General features: G+C 46.2%; 1 protein-coding gene across 3 annotated transcripts in view; it reads right to left on the bottom strand.

Annotated features, from left to right (window-relative positions):
* Positions 1–207: 207 nt before the first annotated feature.
* Positions 208–24,441, bottom strand: part of tgfa (transforming growth factor, alpha) — a 30,044-nt gene continuing 5,810 nt past the window's right edge. For 2 of the 3 annotated variants that reach the window (XM_015343321.2, XM_069180720.1), the window contains exons 2-7: positions 18,468–18,524; positions 11,033–11,150; positions 10,400–10,549; positions 9,310–9,419; positions 8,491–8,511; positions 208–5,598 (exon numbers count right to left, since the gene is read on the bottom strand). In XM_015343321.2, the coding sequence (XP_015198807.2) occupies positions 5,591–5,598; positions 8,491–8,511; positions 9,310–9,419; positions 10,400–10,549; positions 11,033–11,150; positions 18,468–18,524 (464 nt within the window). In that variant the 3' untranslated portion in view covers positions 208–5,590. The remainder of the gene's footprint in view (positions 5,599–8,490; positions 8,512–9,309; positions 9,420–10,399; positions 10,550–11,032; positions 11,151–18,467; positions 18,525–24,441) is intronic. The other variant, XM_015343329.2, reaches the window with a different exon arrangement.

The following is a 24,441-nucleotide window of genomic DNA, read 5'->3' as shown; positions in this document are numbered from 1 at the left end:
CATGGCATCAGACATTGTAACATGACTCCTCAGGCAACAGGACTCCAAAAGTGCTCTGAGATCCGGTGTCTCCTACCAGCAAGAGGCTTGAGAAGATTAAATCCCATTGGCTGGTACATGTGAAAGAGTCCCGCCCCTCTGATCTCCCTGACCCCGCCCAGCCACACCCACGGTACCCCGAACCAGAAATGACCAATCAGACACTGGTGCCTTAACAAATTCCAGTCTTATTGAAAACCCTAGCCAAAGAACAACAAATGAAAGAAAACCCAAATAAACAATGGCATTACAGAATTAATCAATCAGTGGACAAATAAATTAATCCCATTATAAAGTTAAATAAATTACATCATTGTTAAATAGCAATATAAGTTATGTCACGTTTCAGGTTCAGCAAAAGCAGCAAGGAAGAAGAGCTTCGGACGGCTATAGTGACAACCCAGTTTTTTCTTCTTCACTCCTCAAACACGTCACCATCGTTGCACATGCAACATTGTACATGCATCGGATCAATAGATCTCCCCTCTTCTCCTCAATTTACCGTTTTATCCTACATAGTATGATTCTGGGCTCCAGTTTTTCGTGAAATTAGGGAAATTCCAGCAGCCCGCTGTCAGAGGTGCACGACGGAGATGAAACGGGGCATACGATCAGCTGAACACAGCCGTGAGGCAAATCATACAGAAACTACATTGCAAAACAACGAAAATCGGACCGAACCTCCACTGTCAAGAGAAGATCCCTGAAGAAGTTTAATAATGGTAATGACAGGAAAGAAACGGGGATTTAATTGGACCACTGGAAGGTGAATTTCATAGCAGGGACAGTGTCGGGGAATGAATGACCAAATCTGATACTGCTGTGACTCCCTTTTGTGCCGTGAAACAAAATGAGGTTAGGGACAGAGTACTGTGTAATAAATGAACACTTATTTTTCTGTTAAAATCAGAAGTGACGGCCTGCCAGGGAAAGAGTCTGCAACACTGAGGCCTCGCGGTCTGGTTAAGCAATCCTGAATTCCAAACATTAATTCCAGGGCTGGGAAAGTGACTCACTCAGAGCTTGAACTGCTCTTGCATTGCCTACAGCTGAAGCAATCCATAACCACGCATAGCTGTGTGACGCAAGTATTTCCTATCGGTCACGAACTGCGTCGTAACACTGTCTGCAGACCCAAAGCCAGATTCCAAAACTGGGACTAGCAGTGAGATTCCCCGGAGCGCAGCAGAAGGATCCGATCCACTCCAGGTTTTCTCACAGGCTCTAGTACGCTAGCCCAAGGGCTCCAGTTCCTGCTCCTGCAGCCCCCCACACACCTGGTTTTCACTGCAGCTGAGCTCTGTACATCAATGAATTCTTAAGTGAACAAGAAAGCGGCCCAGAACCTTTGCAAGTTTCTTTTTAGTCAACTCGAAGGTTGGAGATTTTAAAGTTAAGAAACTAACAACTAAAACTCAAAGGCTCCTCTACGTGTTTGGGAATATTTAGACTTGAATTTAAAGCTGTTACAAGGTTTCATATCCATCTCCAGCAGGTGTGTGGGTTCGCAGGACCAGAACTGGAAGCCCCTGAATTAACACCAGGTGCTGCATATATTTATGCTCGTTTCCTGGGCCGTAGTAAACATGCAGATTTCAGTATGATCTGAGCCTGGCAGATTCAGCCTGAAAGAATTAACATTGTATTGCGATAGTAGGCTGACTGCCGTCTCCTGTTATAGAAATCCCTACCCTGAACCCAGGTTACTGCTTTGCAGAGTTACAGAGAGCTTCTATTTCTAGTCGGAACTTTCTAGTTCTTTCTAACTAGATCTTAGTGGGATGCAGGGATATGACGGCCCAGGTCTGAACTCTGAACTTTGCCCCGGTGACCTCTGATAGCCAATCATGTTACTGATGTCACTATTTCCCCCACTGCACATGACGTAGTGCGGTCTTTCACAGAGCGACCGTCTGATCTGTGCTGAACTCGCCCGCGAAGGAAACAAAATCTCCAGTCTCCTGTTTCCCCTCTTCCCCAGGTATTTTTATCTCTTTAATTCTTTCCTTACATAACAAAGGGATTAACCAAAGCCCTTGGATACCCTGCCACAAATCTGCCGAAGTGGAATTCTCCGTAAGCAATCTCCTGATTTACCTGGAGGTGCACTTAGGACACCACAAAAAAAAACAATACTGTACACTCATGATAACAAAACTGAGACGATGCTGTTACTGCATCCTCTTCGCCAGACGGATCAATATTCCTCAAGGTTAATTCTTCATCAAATAAAAAAAAAAAAAAAGATTAATCTTATGGTCTGTAACAGAGATTTTTTTTTTAAAAAAGGTCATGACCAACCTTTCAAAATATCCATTACTTTCTCAGATATAGATCCGCGTCTTTCCCATAAATTGTGGGCCAACTGCTCAATCTGTAATGAAGTGAGAAAGAACCTTGAAAAGAATCTGGGAGGTCACAAACATACATAGTCTTAAGGGAGCCAAAAATTATTCAAACTTTTTCCATTAAGTGCTTTAAAACAAATGGATTCTAACCTGTTCATTCCTTATCCAAAAGCTGGAGGAATGTTATAGTAAATTTAGTCTGATGAGCCTTGTATGTGTACTTTCTTTTGGAGGGCGAGTAGGCCCAATGCTCACCGTCTCCCAGATAAAGGCTGTTGTTCTAGGTTAAAGTGAGATCGAGGAACGCATCTTAAGGGTCATCACAGATGTGTCAGGGACTGAGAAAACGGTTAAACCCACACGTGTGACAGAGCAGCAGACCGTTGTCTGCATGTGTATGAACGAGACCCGTGTGCACTGTGGCTGTGAGTGAGTCAGTGAAAAGCTTGTGTTCTGGAGAGCTGTGATCGCCGTGTCGGTGGTGCCTTGCACGTAGGGTTTCTAGTTGCATGCATCCCTGTGGATGTGCGTCGTTCGTCAATGTGCACGTGCCTTCTTGTGCGCCTGAGCGTGCTCTGAATTTGTCAAGGTCTGAGAGAGTGGTAGTGCCTATGTATTCTAGGAAGTGCAGCTGTGTTAAAGTGCATCTCAATTAACGTGTGATTTTGAGCTTTTGCTTCAGAGCCACATCACGACTCCATTGGATGATCTCAGCCTGGACCCTCGTGCAAATGTGTTTCAATAGATTCACATGGATGGTAAAGGAAGGAGAAAATGAAGTTGGACAAAGGCTACAGCTGGTATCCATGTTGCAGTGATGTCTGAGCTCTGCATGTGGGAAACCAAGTCAGCACAAGGCAGGAGATGCACTGCAGGGAAGGACAGATTCGAGTTCCTCAAACAGACATCCTACAGACACGTAAGACTACAGCTTCCTTCAAAAGCAAGAGAAACACGGCAGGGTGGCCAGTTTTGATGTCTTTCATCGACACATTCAAATGATACTTCTCCACACCCTTATTTAGAATAAGCCGGCTGCAATGTGCACAGCCCCTTCTCTGCAGGTGTTCAAAGCTAAAAACTGTTGTCTAGACCAGACCATTCAACCTGGATTACCTGGACTGCATGTGCAAATAAGGCCCAAACCAGTCTGTTGTCATTGGATTGCTCCTACATTACGTTATCTTTTCAGGCAATATGTTAAATGCAGTCTAATCACTTTCTCTAGCATTAAAGCAATGTGGGATTTAAGTATTGGTAGTGCTGTAAGAACCCGTGTTCTCTATGTCTATCTTAATTAGAGAAACTAATTTATAAGGGAGTTACCCCTAGTCCATATACTGTTTTCAAGGTGCATTACTTTCCCACCTTCTTTAGCAAGAGCTCATCATTGCTCACTACTAGTCAATGTTTGGTGATTGATGCCCTACCAGGATTCCAAATTGATTGCAATGAAGGTAGCAAAGCTCTTTGAGCACAAGTGCTGCAGTGCTGCTCCAATCCAGGAGGCCTCAGGGTAAAACTCTCTTTTGGAGTCCGTGCACGCGTGTGCGCTGAAAAGCACAGATGCCAGGCCCGTGCAGCTGGGCCAGACTGTGCTCGTGCATTAGCACCCATGTTCCCACAACACGCATAGTGCACGTAGAAGACACCTGAGCCGTGTGCGCGCACAGATACCTCTATATAAAATTATATCCACATTGTGCATAGAGGCATGGCTCCTCCACCCTGTCTGCACAATGAGATCACGTGTGCTTAAGTTCTGCCCGGTCACTCTGCTTGTTGCATGGGAGGTCATCAGACTGCTCCTTAACATCTAGGAATATTCAAAAATACATATTCACACAGCTTTAAAATTACAGTAATAGCAATAACAAAGCAGTAATAAAATAATAGTAAAAGAAAGGATATTGGTTACCAAGATGGTAAGACCTTAAATTGGCAGAGCTCTGGAAGCACTACAATTTGCCTTTTTCAAATCACCCTCATGGAACGGCAGGTAAGACATCACACTTAAGACTGTTTTTATACTCATGACCACAGAGGAGGACTGCACTTCGTGTTTAAATATTTTTTTCTCCTTTTCCTCACGGGGGTGCGATAAACTTCCCTCCTACAGTGCGCCGTGCGGACCTGTCCCCAAATCGCAGTAGCGCTGCTCGGTCCTGGAGCCATTTGATCCTCAAGTCTCTGCACTTCCAACAAGTCTCCCCCGGGTCCTCCTGCATTCTCCCTCCTTCACAGCTTACGTGTAAAATAAAAACATCCCCCCTCCCAAGACAAACTAATAAAGCACTTCTGCGGGTCGTTTTGTGCACGCTGTCCTTCAAGGAAAATAAAGACTCCGAGGGAGGCAGGTGCCGGATTTCACTCTTCAGAGCCTTTCTTCCTCAAGCTCTCTCTGTGCTTTCTAACGAGTGTCTTCTCTCAGGCACGACGTGGCCATTCGCGAGATGCACAGCTGCACGGGTTAGGGCCCGGGATTCCCATCCCTTGCTCTTCCAGGAATCGCGCCGCCCTCCAGTTTTGCTCGTGCCTCACGTTATTTGCTAAGTGATAGCCGACCTTCGTCCGGGCACACGCATTCACGCGATCGGCTGGCGGACACCCCTCCTGTTCCCAGCCGCATGGTTGTCGTTCCTTTTTCCTCAGAGGAAGCCAGGAAAGGGTAGGCTTCCGGCCTGGCGGCAAACTCTTCAGTCCTCTGAAACAATTGTTGAAAGGCCCTTTTCTCGCTGCTGTCCTGCATATCAGCCGCTTTCTTCTTTTGTGGTTTTTGCTTTTTTTGTTTTTAAATAACGGGTGCAATATCACAGCCCACCCCCAGCACACAACGAAAGTCATGACCTCAGGTCTGGTGCTCAATGGGAGCACAAGCTCCCAGCGCACCCTGTGAGGCTGACAGCTCTCTGGGGAACCCGGGACAGAGTGGCAGCACACAGGTCTGGAGCCTCCATCCCGGTCAGCAGGAGCAGCGTCGTCTCTGGTCTCGTCTCTCGGGAAGAGAGAGCAGCCTGCGCATGGCCATCGGTGGGCAGAGGACGACGACTCCCGCGCTGTCCTCAGAGAAAATCCAGTCTTGGTGCAGGATGGGAAATGGCAGGCAGGGGTGAGGGGTCGCAAAGGTGCAGGAAAGGATTTGGAAGCAGATCCAAACCAGACGGCTGGTGTGGGGGGAGGGTGAAGGGGGCCCCATCTTCCTCTCAAACAACTGGCAAGAGAGGAGAAAAGAAAAAAAAACAGCCAGTTAGTGACTGGAAAATGCAGCAAAAAAATCAAGATGCACCAGTGCCTGCAGGTGTACGCCCTAATGCAACTGCACACATCCTAGAAAGCTGCAAAAGGTCCACACCCAAACATAATCACAGAAATTGCCTCAGTGTCCTCTCTTTCCCCTTTCCCCACAACACCAAATAACATAATGGCCCCAACAGCAGTGAGAGCTCATGCCGGGCCTGAGATTGGCACTGCCAATTGCTTTAGGAAGGGAATTTCAGGCGCTGGTGCCCCACATCATGAAAAGAAGAAAGCAGGTGGCTGGCTGGTTAATACAAGCACTGTTGATCAGGTTATGTAAAACCGTGTGGGAGGGCCCGATTGACTGCATAGGCTTGCCCCCCTTCAATAGCAAGTCACCAGCTCTCCCAAAACCATGCTCTTCCAGGCGAATGTTTGACGTTAAGTGATTCTTACGGACAAGCTCCAAGGACCATTCAGAAGGATCTGTACCCGGACCTTTTCTCACCATACATTCAGATATCTGCCAGGAAACATCCACAAACATGAAACTTCAGATGAACAAATTAACCCTTGAGAGGCTGGTTTTGAGAGAAAAGGTCACTCACAATGTAATTACATCAGTGGGTCCCACCACACAAAAGCAGTGGCCTCTGAAATCTGTCACAGAACTATCAGATCCAGAAGAATCCTCATTCCTGAAGATGACCCTTTTTCTTGAAGAACAGATTCAAAGCGATCCAGAAATGCTATTATGGGTTTATTCAAGTAATACAAAGAAATGGATTAATCTCCTACTGCACAGCAGTTTAATCCATTTTGGGCTTTACACGCTGCAGGCCCTGGTGAAGCAGGACTCTAATATGCTCGCTTCATGTTAATCTATGCATCTCCCTTTCTGGAAATGATCAAAATGCTATTTGACATCTAAAATATCTCTACTATAACATGCTTGGTGTGCGTTAGCAGGATGGAACTGATCCTGTCTTTATCCTCTCTTCAGTTTTTCTGCACTGAGCTGAACTGTTTCATAACAAAGCTTATTCTCCTGCCTTGCCCAGCCTTATCCCTGGCATAATCCAAAGCTTTTGAGAGCATCAGGAGTCTCTTTCTGCATACCTAGGGGTGGTAAAAAGAAGGGCCATAGTGTTAAGAAAACGGTTCACGGTTCAGTGCAATGCTTTTCCGTTTGCCTATTACAATACACTGCAGGAATAGCCATGGATCAGCAGCACTCAATTTAATCTTTTACCGATTTTACCAATTCCCAGATTATAATCCGGCCTCATAAAAAGATCTTCTATTGCCAAAATCGAACGATTTCAGTTTTTAGCTCTCAAGCAGTTTTTGATGGCAGTTCTAGGGCTTACAGACACATTTCCAAGCAACTTTAACTCATCATATTCTATGATAGCAGATGCCTCCATTGATTCATTCATGTTTTATAGAACCAGTTGGATGATTTATATAGGTGACAGCCCACCTCTTTTCAGGAGTGCAGCCGAATGGCTTGCTGCACAATAGTGAAATTATTCTGGCCTCAGCTCCTTCCCCCTGTGACTCCTGACAGGGGACGTGGCAATATTAGTCAATGAGACGCGTCATCATTGGGTTCAGGCTGCGAATTGTGTTGATTTGCTCTCCTGATAACGTTAATGTATAATCACCAACTGCCACAATGCAGAAACTTCAATCTGCCCGGGGAACTGGGGTGCCAGTGAAATGGGTCTCACTGTTAGGATGAGATGGTATCAGTGCCATCACCTCCCAAGGACTCACTGCGATGCTGGAGTTTCCCTCATTCATGGTCTCTACCTTGACTGGGTCTTGTAAGATGCTCCTGCTCTCTGACATTTTAAAATGTGTTGTTGCAAGGAAATTAAGCAGATGGAGAAATTAAGCAAAGGTTGAAGATTTCCTTCCACATGTTCAAAAGTGGCTGCTGCCTTATTTCTGCCTAAATGACTGCTACTCAAGAACAACCAGAGAGAGACAATGGGAGTGACCCCGTCAAACTCTCCTACCAAGACTGCATCTTCTGCGGAAGCCCAGCCACTTCGATTTCCCACAGCTGTGTGAGTGAGCTGTGAAACCCCAACAGTGATTCAGGGCCGGTGTTAATTATGAGGATTAATCTCCCATCCAACTTCTTAAAAGCTGAAGAAATTCAATTGGGCTAATTGATCTGGGCTTGATAAGTAGCAAGGTGGATTGAAAACAGGGAGGATCCAGTCTAAAATGAAAGACTCAGTACATGAACAAATGATCCTCAGTTTACACAGGGAAGAGGCTCAGCTGAAAGGTCGAGGCACCAGCTGCCATTTTGTCACACTTCATCCAACGCTTGATGTTCCAGATCTGTTGTAGGCCATCTTCATACAGCATGCCGCCTTAAAAACATTTTCAGAGCATCACAGCTGGTAATTCTGGGCACTGTGACTTCTTGAAGCTACACAATGTATAGTCTGGCTACATTACAGCACTTTCCATTCAGCTTGTTGGAATGGTGTGGCTTCTTCTACTTACAGGTGATAGGTCTAGCTTCCCCTCCAATCAACTTGGGACTAATTTGCTCCATGACCATCGCTGCTGGAGATGTTTCCTAAGCCACCCGTACCACTGCCACTGACTTTGAGGCTGAGTCCTGCCTCAGAAATGAGACTTTAAATTCTCTCGAAAATGTGCCCTGTAGACCTTTGTTTTAAAACTGGCCAGAAGGCCATGGGAGACTCCAGGATGCATGAACACCGCTCTGAACGCTCTGCAGAAGTTCCTATGTGAACAGGTCTACAACCTGCACTGCACAGCGCACAGCACACAGCACAGCACAACACACAGTCTACACTGCAGAGCAACACTCCGGTACCTTGGGCATAGGGAGGGAAGTCTGCAACGGGGCGAGCAGAGGAGAGACAGAAAGAGAGAACGCTTGTTTACAGTCTAGCGGTACATCTGCCCAAAAGAAAAGAATTGCTCGTTAAGCCATCAGACGCAGCACCTGATTCGCTCTCCGGGATCATGGCACGCTATTACAACAATCCATTAATGGAAGAGGGAGAAACATTTAGATCCCAGGCACCCACGGAGTCCTGTCGGATTAAAATGGGCAGCCTGGATCCAGAGTGAACATGAGCTCAACCGCAGGCGTAGCTGCATCTGGTTTGTCACAGTAATAAGTATTTACTTCTGTGCCAGGAGCTGACCTTTACTGCGCAGTGTGCAGAACACTGCAGGGGTCCAGGGTGGTTAAATATGGCAGGAATGCTAGACAGACCTTCTAGCTGTGACCACTTTGTCAAAATCAAGGAACTGTTGGCGGCACAGCAATACCGCACAGCTTGGCACTCAAACTCTGGGCAAGAAACACAAATCCTTCAACACGGCATTAAGTATAAAGTGAAAACAAGCTGCTGTCTTTTCTAGATTACTGAAAGACAAGGATCTCACTCATTCCTTTAAGACACTTAAGTGGAGTTCTTTTTAATTCTGCTGAAAGTTTCTAATATCTGCAGTCTCTTAAGAGATCTTTGCCTGCTATTTATAATTAGTCTGTTTAAGTCTGTTGAAAGGACGGCGAACACATGAGCTCTAATTAATCCCATTCCTCCAGACTTCATCCGGTGGTTGCTAATGGTGCCAAGTCAAGTTTGGAAGGGAAGCGCTAAGATAACTGTTGCCATGATACCTGTTTCCGAGTGACAGCAGGAAGTCCCGCCTTTCAGAAGACCTTCTGGTTTCTCGTGACGACAAGGCAGGCTGTGGCTCCACCCACAGGCACCCCGCTTTCTACAGCAACTGAAGGAGAGAGGAAGAGGACAGGAAGAAATGGAGGAAAGACTAAGTCTGATGTACGGTCATGGCAGGTGTATGTAGAAGTGTGTATTACAGATTGTATTCTTTGTGCTAGTACGAGTAACAGTCTATAGAAAGGTATGCTTGGCTCATCCTGCTCATTCCCAGAAGAATGATCCCAAAGAGCCAGCTCTGGCAGTGTTGTCTTGGACACCCCACAGTTGTGTGTATAAAGAATTGCCGCCTGTTTTCATCCCTACATGCATCTGTTCTTAACTTCTGCTTGTACCTCTGGGCTCTTGTTTAACTTGAGCCTGAAGAAGTTCATTGAAGTGCTTCGCAAAAAAACACCCTTAAAAAGGTACGGACATCAGTGGTTCACAGGCTACACTGCTGCTGCACCAGCCAGGTCGGAAAACTGCTCGATATACAGCCCTTCCAACCCACTCCACTGCTCCAAGCCCCCGCACTTAACAGAGCAAGTATGGTTTCTAATTAGCACTCCAGAGGCAGAAAGGGAGGAGAACATCAATAAGGTACAAAAGACTTGCCTAATTAATCTCACCTCCCTCTCCCCAGCCACAAGCCCCTTTCCTGGTTGCTGACAAGGCTGTACCAGCATTCATATGGCCACACTCCCATAGCCTTTGAACTTGTGGAGTCTGAGAAGGAGTGCGGATGTACTCAGTGGTTTAAAGTGAGGCCTGGTGGTGGTTATGTTGGTTTTTTTAGGTGGGAATCATTCAGGAAATAAAAAAAATCCTGCTGGTTATTACACTGACAAGAGCTGTAATAAGATTACAGATTGTAATGCACATTTTTTGTAAAGGGATCGCTACGACAAATGGATACCGTTTCCCCCTGAGCTGCTGCCTCCCAGGCAGCGGTGGGCCTGCCGGGAGACCACAAGGCTGTCCGTGTCCCCCCCCCCACCACCGTGTCACAAGCGTGTACGGCGCACAAGGATTCACGTGGCCACTCACTGGATGAGCGTGCAGGTCAGGATCAGGAGCACGCAGCCCACCACCGACAGCACCAGCAGGGTGGCGATCGTCTGCTGCTGCTGGTTGGTCGCCACCACTGCCAGGAGGTCGGCGTGCTCACAGCGCATCCCCACGAACCCCGGGTGACATCTGAGGGGGAGGCAGCCCGAACCGGGAGAGAGAGAAACAAGCGTTAGCCGTGCCTAATCCCCTGTGCGCTGCAGCACGGCACTGGTCAGATTAATACCCCGTGTCACTGGAGTTGTTTACTGGAGTCTAAGATACGCTTCGTTAAGGGAGCCAACAGAAATATCACAAGTCTAGCATCACAGCCAATTTAGTGAAGGTCAGGGTGCAACAAAAAAATCTCAGAACCAAAAAGAGAATTTCTATGTATTTTAACCATTTTTTTTTAAATGGACAGCGTCCAGGTTTGTCTTTAATGCTGAGCTCAGATTGCTGGAAGCAGCTGGTCCTTAAAGCTTTCCAACTGAGCCTTACGGAGAGCAAGATAAAAAAACAACAACAGGGTGAAACCCCCCCCCAGAGGAAACGATGTGTGTGTGTGTATAGAGTGCGCGCGTGTCTGCCTCTACAGGAAGCGGTCATGGGAAGAGGGGCGGGGAGACTTACACGCAGGCGGGCGTATCCTCCTGGACCAGGAAGCGGCAGGTGCCATGGAAACAAAAATGACTGTGTGTATCGGGGCAGTCGCCAAAGTGAGAGCGCACTGGCTCGGCCAGGGGGACATCTAGGAAGGGCAAGACAAGGCAGGGGGCAGGAGAAACAGGAAGGAGGGGTGAGAGAAAGAAAAAAAGTTAGGAGTGATAGAGGATGGAGAGAGAGAGTGTCTTTATTAAACCTTTGTTTGGAGAGAGACAAAATGAGAAGTCTTCTGTGACTCAAATGCTTCTGAAACCACCTATGAAAGTTAGAAATACATCATTTCTAATTACAATTTGGGAAATATAAGATTCTAATACAAGCCCTAGGCTAACTAACTACTTAACTACTTACTCAGTTACTTGATGTTTTATGGTTGTTAACTTGCTTTCAACAAAGAGTCTTATGAAAATTAAGATGGATGTGGATCACACTGCTTTTCAATGCGAGTCTGATCTGTTTCCTTTCCAATGTCAGGACTACACCTTCTCTCCCAGTCCAGATCATACCTGCAGATCTCACAGTGTCTCTCTGCCCCTGCAGTACCGCACTGTTTCTCTGCCTCTCTCAGTCCTGTCCAGACCACACAGTGACCCCTGCAGTACTTCACTGTTTCTCTGCCTCTCTCAGTTCTGTCCAGATCACACAGTGCCCCTGCCCCTGCAGTACTGCACTGTCTCTGCCTCTCTCAGTTCTGTCCAGACCACACAGTGCCCCTGCCCCTGCAGTACTGCACTGTCTCTGCCTCTCTCAGTTCTGTCCAGACCACACAGTGCCCCTGCCCCTGCAGTACTGCACTGTCTCTGCCTCTCTCAGTTCTGTCCAGACCACACAGTGCCCCTGCCCCTGCAGTACTGCACTGTCTCTGCCTCTCTCAGTTCTGTCCAGACCACACAGTGCCCCTGTCCCTGCAGTACTGCACTGTCTCTGCCTCTCTCAGTCCTGTACAGACCACACAGTGCCCCTGCCCCTGCAGTACTGCACTGTCTCTCTGCCTCTCTCAGTCCTGTCTAGATCACACCTTCAGATCCCACAGTGACCCCCTGCATTTTAATTTAACGGTACATGTGCATATATTACCAGCAAAACTGCTCTACTTGCACACTGCACATTTTAAATAGTATCATACCAGTTACTGGCCATTTCTTATATGTTCACGTGGTTTATTACAAGCACACTACAGTTAGACATAATACGTCTGTGTTACAGTACTGTCCTGTGGTCATATCTACTAAATTGTCCTTACAGCAGCTCTCACTGGTGACTTCAGACTAAGCAGTTAAGGCTTCAGTCAAAAGCAGAAGACAACAAAAAAACGTAAAAACAATCAGTGTAAAGAATTCTTTTCAGAACTTCTTTGCTTTTTCCCTTCCAGAATAGCTGGTTCTTCAACCGGGTGACTGGCTAGGAATAAATAACAAAAGTGAAAAGGCACGAAATTAAAAACAGATAAATGGCTGGATTCTGCAGACAACTCCATGGTGACTTGGGTAATGTGGGCACTGGGGTTTGCAAACCTCACTGTCTTGATGACTGAGACCAGAGGAGCAGCAGGACCATTCAGACTGACACTGAATTAATGGAAACCCGCTGCGACTTTGTCAAAACCCAAATCTCCATCCCTCCCTCTCCCCCCTTCGACACCGCGGTACGGCGGGCATCTGTCTCGGAACTGTCCATCCCCTCTTTTCCCAACCCTGCGGGGTTCCGCTTTTCAGCACAGTCATTTTCCACAATTACAAACGACAGTTCTAGCCTTTTCAGGATCGACAACGATACGAGGACTCAGGGACGCAAAGTGAAATCTGGAGGACGTGAGTTTAAAACTGAAAAACAGAAGGCTTTACGCAAAGGATGGTGGGTGCCTGGAACATGGCGCTCTAACTATGTTAAGCTGAAGTCCATTCCCTGGGTTCCTTCTACAAGTGACTGACCAACACATTAGCTTCTGATATCCATGACATGTAGATTTGGATAACTTCCTTGCATTTGCAACATTTATGTTCCTTCGTTAACCTACCATTCTGGCACATATAATTACGACAACTCCTCACAGCACACCTGTGGACGAGGTGAAGACCACATATGTGCCATTAAGCCGCCTGCTCTATGTTTAGCTCATGAACAGCAGAGCTCAGGTTTGGACAGAGGATCAATCCCATTCTTACCAAAACCACCACAAACCTGCATTCTCCATTCCAGGCAGACAGGACATGATACTGTTCCAGAAGCCAAGGTTGTGTCAATTTCTGCTCGTCCGTCACACCAGCCAGGAGTGAGGAATGCAGCTGGAAAGTGAGTGTCAATTCCATATGCCACATGAGGAATAATGGAAGAATTGCCAACCATCCATTTTCTTGTCTCTTTTTCCAAACCAGGGTTGTGGGGGAGCTGGAGCCTATCCCAGCAAGCAGCGGGCACAAAGTAGGAGCCACTCTGGACCAGATGCCAGTGCATAGCAGAGCACACTCAGAAACGCAGGGTCACTTTTCGCAGAAGCCAACGAACCTGCCAATGGATCTACCAGTATATCTTTGCGTGGGTTTCCTCTGGGTGCTCCAGTTTCCTTCCATAGACCAAACCAAACAGAGGGAACATACCAACTCTACACAGATAGGACCCCAGGAACTGAACCCAGGAGGGCCCCAGAGCTGTAAGGCAGCAACGTGAACCACTGCACCACTGACAGCCACACGATGGAAGAAATTCTTATTTTAAAACATTGAAAGGTTTACCACATGTTCAGGTTGAAGCTGTTATACAGGGATCCTCCGAGATTTAGTCAGTATGGATTACTCTCCGATTCCTTTCCCCCACCCCTCCTTCACCCCCCGAGGCGTAAGTATAGGGTCCTTAGTGGACCATCTGCATCAGGCCTGCATGATGATCAAAGCTAAGCTAAACACAGCTGTGTTTGTGTCACATCTGCACCTGCTGACGCTGCGGTCTTATTATTAGGAGCACGACAACAATATTATGTCCTTGCTCTGGTCTGTTCTCCTCTCCTTCTGCAAGATCCCGATGTTTTAGAAGCCCGTTGCATTTCAGAAACGCAAGACGGTTAAAGATACGAGAGATGAAAGGGGCATGTGTCACATAAAAGCCTTTGATGCAGCAGACCAGCTGACTGACTGTTCCCCCCTCCTCCCACAGACAGTCATTCAGACAGACTGTCTGGACAATACAACATCGGGTTTTGGGTTTCGGATCTTTGATGTCTCTCCTCTCTGATGGAGAAGTCTCAATTTCAAAGGCAGGCGCAGACACACCTGTCTTCTCAGGTGTGACTCAGCTGGGACAGGTGGCGGGGGGGTGGGGGGGTGGGCATTATCCAGGCCCCCTTCCCATAATCATATCCCTCTGCAGCATCCCAGAACAGGATGAGCAGCTTTCCCCAAAGACACCCCAGCTGTGTGCTGCCTCACCTTGTCTGCAGAGCACAAAAGGGCAGCTATCTGTTACAGCCCCCTCGAAGACCCGTCTGCCCCTCTCAGCAGCTGTCTCCCGAGTAAAGATGCTTCAGTCCTGGGCGGTTTCGCTGGAAACTTATCTCCTTCGGCAGTGTCGCTACACAACAGATTGCTCGCACTGTTAAACCTTAAACCTGCCAATGATGAGAGATACAATGCGTAAAAGAACCAGGAAACTGATTTTCTGGGATCGCTCGGAGGCAGCCTGCGGAGGAACAGGGCATCGACTGAACAAGCCGGGACATGCAGAACAGAGATGCCCTGATCCGCCACTCTTGCTCCTACTCCTCGGCCTGGTGGGGGCTTGAACGTTAGGGGGTTAATCCCCCATATCCAAAACACTGCTACAGTATATTCTGCTGGCGATCAGCGATTCAGAGCACGGGTCCAAGGGGGCGCCCCCTCCTCATTCCTCAGCCCTCCTGGGGTGCAGATTTTCATTGATTTGCTTTCCAAAGTGAGCAGCTCTGCTTCCAGTGGGGTGGCTGCAACACACAAACAGCCCTCAATTCTGGAGCAGCCAAGCATCTCAAATGTCCTTTCAGAGCAGTCGCACAGGGAGAGAGAGGCCACAGAAAGCGGGAACTCGGCACTCACAGCCATTAGGCCCTCAGCAAATAGCCTGGACACCTGCCAGCTCCCTCAGGTCACAAAAATCTCTTTTCGTATCTTCCCTTTCAACATTTCTATCTTTATCTCCCATTCTTGCGCTGGCAGGAGAACGTTAATGTCTGGAATCACAGAGCGGGTCTTACCGCTAGCTGCCACCCACTTCTGTGAAGCTGCTTTCAAACGCAGCTTTCACACGAAGGAATAACGCAATGGGAATAAATTAAGCAAGCCCTCTCCTGCCTTCTTGAGGAGTTGATGTTAAATATTTGTTGTTTTTTTTAAAACGGCAAAAATGAACCTCAAAATCACAGATTCTCATGAAAACTGGCCACTGGATAGATCTCCTGGTTGAGGTGAAAGATCCTTTTACAGTGGTCTACCACACTTCCTTCTTAAATAATACTGCTCCACAGAAATGACATTTCTCGACAGAAATCATCAGTGGAGCGGTGATGCCACACTCCTGCCACTAACTAATAATACTCAACAATATTTGGCTAGGCCAGCCAGCAGCCAGCATGTGAAGGGTTTTTAAGCAGGAGTCAACCCAAACTAGAATGGAAAGTAAGGGATTAAATGTAGAACATGGATATAATAATAATTCCTTATACTTATAAGGCACTTTTAATAGGGGATTGGGAACTCCCCTCCACCACCAGCAATGTGCAGCACACGCCTGATGCTCCAGTACACTCACACACACCAGCTCTCAGTGGGGAGGAGAACAGTGATGAAGCCAGTTCAGAGATGGGGATTATTAGGAGGCCATGATTGGTAAGGGCCAGGGGGAAATTTGGCCAGGACACCAGGGTTACACCCCTACTCTTTCTAATGAGAGTTAGGACTTTGGTTTTACATCTTATCCAAATGATAGCGCCTTTTTACAGTATAGTGTCCCCGTCACTATACTGGGGCATAAGGACCACACAGACCGCAGGGTGAGCGCCCCCCTACTGGCCCCACTAACATCTCTTCCAGCAGCAACCTTAGCTTTCCCAGGAGGTCTCCCATCCAGGTACTGTCCAGGCTTACACCTGCTGAGCTCCAGTGGGGCTGCCAGCTGTAAGCTGCAGGGAGATATGGCTGCTGGTAATGTACAGTAGACAGATGCGGTGAAGAAAGAAAGACTCACACAACAGCCACAAATCCACATACTGTATGCACAGGGCAGGATATCCTTTGCTATCAGTGACGAAAGGCCAGAATGGAATGAAGTTCAGGTATGAGATTCTGGAAGGGTGTTGGCCACCACAAACCCAGTGATGTCACTGCCCCCCCCCCAACCTGCGGCCAATCAGAGAGTGAATCACCTGGAACAGGGGGGAGGAAGTGACATCATTGCTATTTTGTAGGGTTGCGCTCTGAAGGAGGAGGCAGCAGCACAGCAGGGCAGTTGGAACCGACTTGCCAAAACTGGAATCACACATCAGCTTGGAGATCAGGGAGGGTGCCAGAGACGGGATGTTTTGGCTATGTGGTGCTCTGGGTTAACTTGGGCAGGGAGTCATGTTGGAGAGTGTAATGGTGATGACACTCTATGGCTCAGCATGCTCAGACCTGCTCACATTCCTCAGGCTCTGTCAAACACAGACGTGTACACTAACAGATCGCACGCACAGCTACCAGGGTAGCTGACTGGACTCCAAGTGAGCAGAACACCAGGATTTGTCCCAAACAATACAGAACTTTACTAACACCTTAACATAATATGCCCATCTATGTCATTTATTTTATAATTCTTCTAATATTTGCTAAGGAGATGCCGCTCTCTAGGGCGACACACCAATTCAGGGTGGACAGTATACTCCCTGAAACATAAACCAAACCCAGGGGCTGGATATGTCGTACAAAGAAACCGGCAGCTGGTAAAACTTGAAAGGGATCAAACCGCTGTGCAATAGGAGTCTGTTTGCATCAGACATGGGGACACATTATCCCTACCTCTCCCTTACTTACAGGTGAGTACCTAAGGTAACTTTTTTTAGAGGCAATTTCCTGGGTAGTTTTTTTTTCTAGCTTGTACCAGTCCAATGCTTCTTTTTGTACTCGTGACCATCTTGGGGTGACTAAATAAGCACGGTGCACTGCTCGAACTTTTGTACTCGTGCAGGTAACAGCAGTGGATTAAGCCCCAGGCCCGAAGCCGAGACGCGCCAGCTCAGGGCAGATGACGATGACATATGAGGTACAGATCATCAGGTCAGAGGGGTACATTCAGCACCATTATCCCACAACCCCCAAAGCTAAGGTATCAGACAGAGGGGGAGGGATTCCACAGAAAACACTGTGAGCCCACCGGTTTCTGATTGCACAGCTAGCCCTCCTTTCGTCATCCTCAAGCAACAGACAGCCCAGCAGAGCTCAGGTCACTGTTACCCCAGTCATGCCTGGCTAATGTCAGCCCACCTGAGAACTAGCCCACCCTGGCCTATAGGGCCCAACCTGCCCTCTGAACTTATGCATCTCCGGAGCCCCCAGACTGGAAGAGTTTCTCCTCATTGCCAAAGTCCTGCTCTTCACAAGAGGGGGGGGATCTTCCTCACTGAACTACCAGGTATGATCATAACACTCCATTAGGGAAGGAGGAGGCATCAAAAGAGACTTCTGTTCCTCTGATCCCCTGTGATAAGGGAGTTGCTTGTGGGCTGGTGATCTGCCTGCGGCAAAGCCATACTAATTTTGAAAGAATTAGTAACACCTGTAGAATGCGACTTAACCCCTGCAGGTTAGGAAACCGCTGCGAGCGAGCACACTGGATCTCTTGTAACTCCTGGCACGCTGACTCGGATACACACGCTGACCAAAAATACATACAAACCGGTGTTTACAGGAATCACCTGGTTTGGAGAGCTTACAAACGCTGCATCATCTTCACCACACGTCCCCCCCCCACACACAGCAAAACACAAACACAGGTAGGATTGCGGCACACAGAGGCAAAATCCAAACTGTCCCTTTGACTAGGGAGCTCATTCTAGAACAGAAGGGCTCTGTGTACACAGGCATCACTTGTGCTGCCACATTAAAATGCCTCCTTTGCTTCCTTGTCAACTGCAGGGCCCATCTGGGGCTTGACTGTACATTGGAGAGAGGACTATAGCTAGAAATACACATGCAGTGCTTACACATCTATAACGCAAAAGGCAGAGCAAGTCATAGAGCTGCACCTTTCCGATTGGGAAGATGACCCCCACCGGGATTGCAGATGCATGTTGTGCAGGAAGCCACCGCCTGATGAGTATAAAAAACACCCCCAGAATACAGAATTTCACTTCCCCCGGGTCTGAGGGCCTGAGCTGCTCCAGAGAGGCGACAACACTTACGATTCGAGGACAGCAAGGTGGAGTTCTCCTGGCCATAGACACAGCTGAACATGGACCCTAGAGAACGAGGGAAACAGAGGGTGAAGGAGAGTGTAAGGGTGTAAGAGAGAGATTCAGATCGCTTCCTGAACACATTTCCAAGCCAAGCAATTGATTTGGAAAACCGCCTGTGCTTATCCTACAGAGAACTGTCCAAGTAATACCAAACCTTGTATTCAGTCTCAAAACAGGGGCCAGAACCAGGGAAGAGGAGGGTCCTCTGATCATTGTCATCCGTGTCTGTAGTGGAATAACAGTTACTGCGTTTTCTTTCTGAAGGATTGATTATTGTAAACACCCTGCTTGCAGGGTGCAGCAGTGTGGAGCAGTGGTTAGGGATCTGGACTGGACTGCAACTGCAAGGTTGTGAGGTTGGACCTGGCTGCCGAGTCATTGAAAGAGGTACAGGTACAGGTAAAAGTGCAAATATAAATGCTTCAGTTAAAAGTGTCAGCAAAAAAAAAAAGTAAATCAGCAGCTAAACTATCTTAAACACTTAAGTTACACAAGTCACATCACAACCGTCTTGTCTCTGTATTGGCTCCCTGTCAGGTTCCAAGTTTGAAACAGTTTAATGTTCAAAGTTCTATGTGGAAAGACTACTTAGCATCCATAATGCATCTGTTCTATTCCACAAAACTCTGGACTACTGTGTTTTTGTACGGTGTGCCCTTGCGGGTCTTGTGTTGCTATGCCCCAAAGCTCTGGAACATCATCCAGAAGAAATTAGGGCCATTGACACACACTGAGCAGTTTTCAATCTTTTCCAAATACTGTACTTTCGGAAATGTTATTTTCTGCACCTGCCTTGTTTTCAGTTTTGCAGTTCTTTAACAGTATTGTGAAATATGCTTTGTGTATTCCAAAGCATTTTAAGATGTTTTTTTTTAAGTGCTTTATATAAAACATTTATTGTACTAGGTATGAATGTTTCATTGCGCTATAGACTACCGAGATATCCAAGGCTGAACAAGATGGATCTCTAATGTTTTCTTGAGTTCTTGCAGATGAACGCTAATTAAGACACAAAAGATGAATTTTTCCACATCTAATTTTCCACAATTGTCAAGATTTGCTTGGAGTAGTAGAACGCCTTTTCCTCACAAGGTTACTCATTTGGTAGATTTTGTCTGTACATTACAGTCAACCAGGGCTATGACTGTCACAGTGGAATATGCCTGAAATAGATCTAATAATCAGACGCTATTTCACATTATTATATCGTTTGTAATAAGTAGGTTAATCCCTTGAGTTCTAATTGGCTCAGAGAATCTCCTCGGCCTTTTTATATTAGCTTAACAAGCTGGAACTACTTTCAAGCTCACCCCCCCCACCACCACCCATGACCTCATCACAGAGCAAAATCAATACGCCTTCTTCCCAGGAAATTCAAAGCCATTGATTGGTGACATTTATGCAAGAATTCAATCCCCCTTTTTGAAGAGGTCCTGTAAACCTGCCCCCTCATGAAATATAATCAGCAATAAAAATTAAACAAATCCAGCATTTCATTGAGGTTTTGCAATAATCACTGTGCAGCAAGACAATTACAAAAATGGCACCATATTGATTCTGTAACATGCTGAATTTATTTCAGCACTCTACAGTGCAGTAACAATATTTCACTGACAGATATATAAAAAAATTCAGCTGCCTGCTGAACCCCAACTGCTGTAAATTTAGGAAGCACAAGCACATTTGAAATTATTAGACTCCCTGCCTTCCCAAAACGCATGGGAGAGATGATTTAGATGCAAAAGCATCACCTAATAACACATTTTATAATTATATACACATTTAGATATTTGGCTGACACATTTATGTCAGCGAATACATTTGTACTCATTTACACAGCTGGGCATTGGACTATAACAATGTCGATGAAGCACCTTGCCCAGGGGTACACTTGTCTTTCCTGGGATTTGAACCCCCAAACTCCCAGCTTGGAGACTTGCACCCCATTCACAGGGCATGATGACACTGTTAAGGTGGAATCACGTGGTCCCCAGTGAGCCCGCCTCCCCTTCAACAGCTGCGTCTCCCAGCCGGGCAGATGTGCTCCGTCTTCCACCTCACATAGGAGGAGGCTAATACTGTACGGTCCTTCATTGTAAAAACATGACTTAATCCAGAGAGCAAAGGAAACTCATTGCGTATCAGTACATCAGCCCATTAGGTAGCCAGAGGCGGTCCGCGTGACAGACTCTTTACAAAAAAAAATACACGCAATGATACATTCAAAAAGCCATTTATATTATTGAGGAATCCTTTAATTTACGAAGCGTTTTTAAAAAGATGATACACACGCTAAAAAATGGATATTTAATAGGCGTTAGTGGGGGTTCCAGATCATCATTTGAAAAACTTGACGTAAAACTTGTGATTTGTTAACAAAAAAAAGTATAAAACACACGAAACTCCACGTTATACGATGTCAAAGTTTTGATGCTATAAAAAACTAAAGCATGTGGAATTTATAGGGGAAAGACGACATTTATTGCCGACATGCTATATACAAAACGTTCCACGGTTTGGGCGATTAATCAATCCTGTTAAAACACAGAACTTCTGATCATGAATGAAAAGGGTCTGAGTTGTTTTTCCACTTTACATAATTACATAATTCCAGAGAAACTCGCTATTCTGTCGCGTACTGTACTTTATACGCGATATGGTTAGGTCAATATTGTACTCCCAACACAATAGAAATATAATTAACAAAAATCATGATTTTAAGATAGTTATGAAAATCCCATCCTATACCCACAGGGCAATAAATACGTCTTGCTAAACTGTGAGTTAGTGGACAGACGATGGCTGATAATTGTTTTTTAAAAGGCAAGTATGCCGAAAATGCAGAACACTAATTATACACCACACAAACTGATTCTTTTAATAAGAACTAGCAGGTAGAACCGGAGCCAAAGAGGGAGAGAAACTCACGAAAGAATGTGCCGAGTAAATAGCCTGTATACAGACTAAGCCGTGCTAAACTTAAAGACGGACTGAACTTCCGTGGAATTTCGGGAGACGGCGCGTGTGTGTACGTGTGAGAATGCGTGTCGGGGATGATGAGGGGTGTAGGCTTGTGTTTGGTTATGGAAGCGTGTTAAAAACAGATCTGTTCGCATCTCCTCCTTCATTTCAAATGCCGATATTTGAAAGCGGATATTTTCCAAGGGGCTGAGGCAGAGAAGCCTGGGTTCTGGTCTCCGAGGAGAAAACTGACCCTCCAACATCTCCACCACAGTGACTTTACCATATAGACTTAAACTCCGAAGGGGAAAGGAAACTACGAGAAACCGAGAGGGGGAGAAATTAGAGCGAGGAGCGGCGTCAACGTATGACTAAACAGTGAAAAGAAAAAAAAAGTTTTGCCAGTGAAACCATGTGTGGGTGTCACATTTGCCGTTGTTCTTTCCTGAGGGGAATGGTGGGAAGGGCAGGGACAGACAGGGACCACAGCCGGGCTATTGAGCCAGCTGGACCAGGTTGTCCAGAGAGAGGACAGGCTGGAAAAGCAGGCAGCCAAAGAGACAGAGATCAGTTCAGAGCTGTACTTTTTACTCCGGGAACTTTGGGGGGTACACATCAACACACCTTTGAACGGTAAAATCTGAATGAGAAAAATAAACGGTTGTGGTGTTGGAGGAGTTGAACTTGGATTAGACAGCCCAGTACTCCGCCTGCTGCCTTCGGGAACAGAGAGCCCCTGCGCTTCAGGAAGAGCTCGACCCTGAGGCGTTATGAGGCCAAGACAGGGTAGACAGCAGCTGCGCAGCACTATACAGCTTTTGTTTCCCACTGATAAAATGCAAATGAAACCAAATTAATTGCTCTATCATGCTAACAGTTTCATTTCCCCCAAGATGTAACTTAATTACATGCTTTTGTTAGAGAGAGAGGTCTTAAAGGCCTTTAATTTATTCACATGCCCGTCAGATCTCTGGTGAGCTGTGTCTTGGAGCCCTGATACTGACATGCATGATGACCCACATTAACAGGAAAACACTGCCCAGGGATGTTGCCCAGTGAATTATCTTTGATGGCCTCCTCTTCCTTGATTCATTAGATTTGACTTTAAGGTGTTTGGTATTATTTTTCGTAGAATGTGCACCAAGACTGCTATAAAACATGATGATTATACAGACTTCAATGTGCAGAAAGAGATACAGGCTCCTGGGGGGTTATAGGAAACAGTCCTGGGAATTAAATATTCATTATTACCCATCTTAAAGCAAATCTTAAGATTACATCTAAAAATATAAGGCCCAACCTATACATTAAGAGGCATGACTGTCTGTTCTCAGTTTTCCATTTCCATACAACAGTTAATCTGCGATTGCTAACAAGCAGCATCTTTCCTGGGGAGTAATTCCGCAGCTAATGACAAATTAATCGGTTTACAGTCATTACTTATTAAAAGGCTGGGTAGTTAACCTTTTCATTCCTTACACAGCACAAACAAGAAGGAACTACATTGATTTGCAGTGTTGCTGATAATGCTATATAGCATTTCTAGGTACTTTATCTTGACCTTATCGAGCATAAGTCTGGACAAAAAAAAAATCTTTGAGGTTTTGCAGCAGTTCAGTGTTTCTAAGATTATACACTTCACACCATGCTAGATGATGAACTCATAAAAGGACATCATTTTTGGTAACTGAGGAAAAAAAATGTTTATTCATGCATATCCAAAATGACAGTGATTTTTTTTCCATCCGTTTAATTATAATAATAATTGCTTACACTTATATAGCGCTATTACTCAAAGCGCTTTACAGGTAATGGGGACTCCCCTCCACCACCACCAATGTGCAGCCTCACCTGGATGATGCGACAGCGGCCATAGTGCGCCAGAATGCTCACCACACATCAGCTATCAGAGCAGAGTAATGAGGCCAGTTCAGAGATGGGGATTATTAGGATGACATGATCGGTAAAGACCAATAGGAATTTTGGCCAGGATGCCGGGGTTACACCCCTACTCTTTTCGAGAAGTGCCCTGGGATTTTTAATGACCACAGAGAGTCAGGACCTTGGTTTTACATCTCATCCAAAGGATGGCGCCTGTTTACAGTATAGTGTCCCCATCACTATACTGGGTTATTAGGACCCACATGGACCGCAGGGTGAGCACCCCCTACTGGCCCCACTAACACCTCTTCCAGTAGTTTTTCCCAGGAGTTCTCCCACCAAGTTACTGACCAGGATCACACTTGCTTAACTTCAGTGGGCTGCCAGTTGTGAGTTGCAGAGTGATATGGCTGCTGGCTGCTTTAAATGATTTCACTCCTCTGTGGTTTTTCCCAAAGCGAAATCTAGAAACCAAAGATGTGTGTTGGAGGTGAATTTTACTGGCCATACTAAAAGGACCATGAGGAGCAGGTTTGCATGGAAAGCAATCTGCACTGACAGGCTCAAGATGCAGAACCTTTTTGAGAGAAGACTACAAGGAAGATCTGATACAAGTACTTAAAATTGTCACAAAGTCAACCAAGCAGACTTATTCAGATGAGACAGATGCATCAGAGGGCACAGTTAGAAGCTATGGATAAGTGTGCTTAAAACTGGAAACAGGAATATATATATTTTTTTTGCTCAAAGAGTTGTGGGAGTGTGGAACAAGCTACCTGTCCATGTTGTTGAAGCCGATATCCTGGTTGCTTTTAAGAAAAGGGTTTTATGGCTCACCCTTAAACCATCAATTTCTACACACTCCGAGCAATTTAGACTTGACAGCTTCAGCAGCTGTCTAGCTCAATTATAGTTTACAGACCTTTTCAAAAGAAAATAGAAGCACCCTGTTACTTTTAAGGCTCACATACGCTCATTCCTGACTTCACTGGACCAATAAACGTACTACATTGAACAACTCTGGATGACCTGCTGAAGTCTGGCCCAGAACCAGGGCTGGCCATTCTTGCAGTACCTC

This window comes from Lepisosteus oculatus, chromosome 2 (genome assembly GCF_040954835.1).
Source record: "Lepisosteus oculatus isolate fLepOcu1 chromosome 2, fLepOcu1.hap2, whole genome shotgun sequence".
Taxonomy (NCBI): domain Eukaryota; kingdom Metazoa; phylum Chordata; class Actinopteri; order Semionotiformes; family Lepisosteidae; genus Lepisosteus; species Lepisosteus oculatus.
This window is presented reverse-complemented; position numbering and strand designations above follow the sequence as displayed.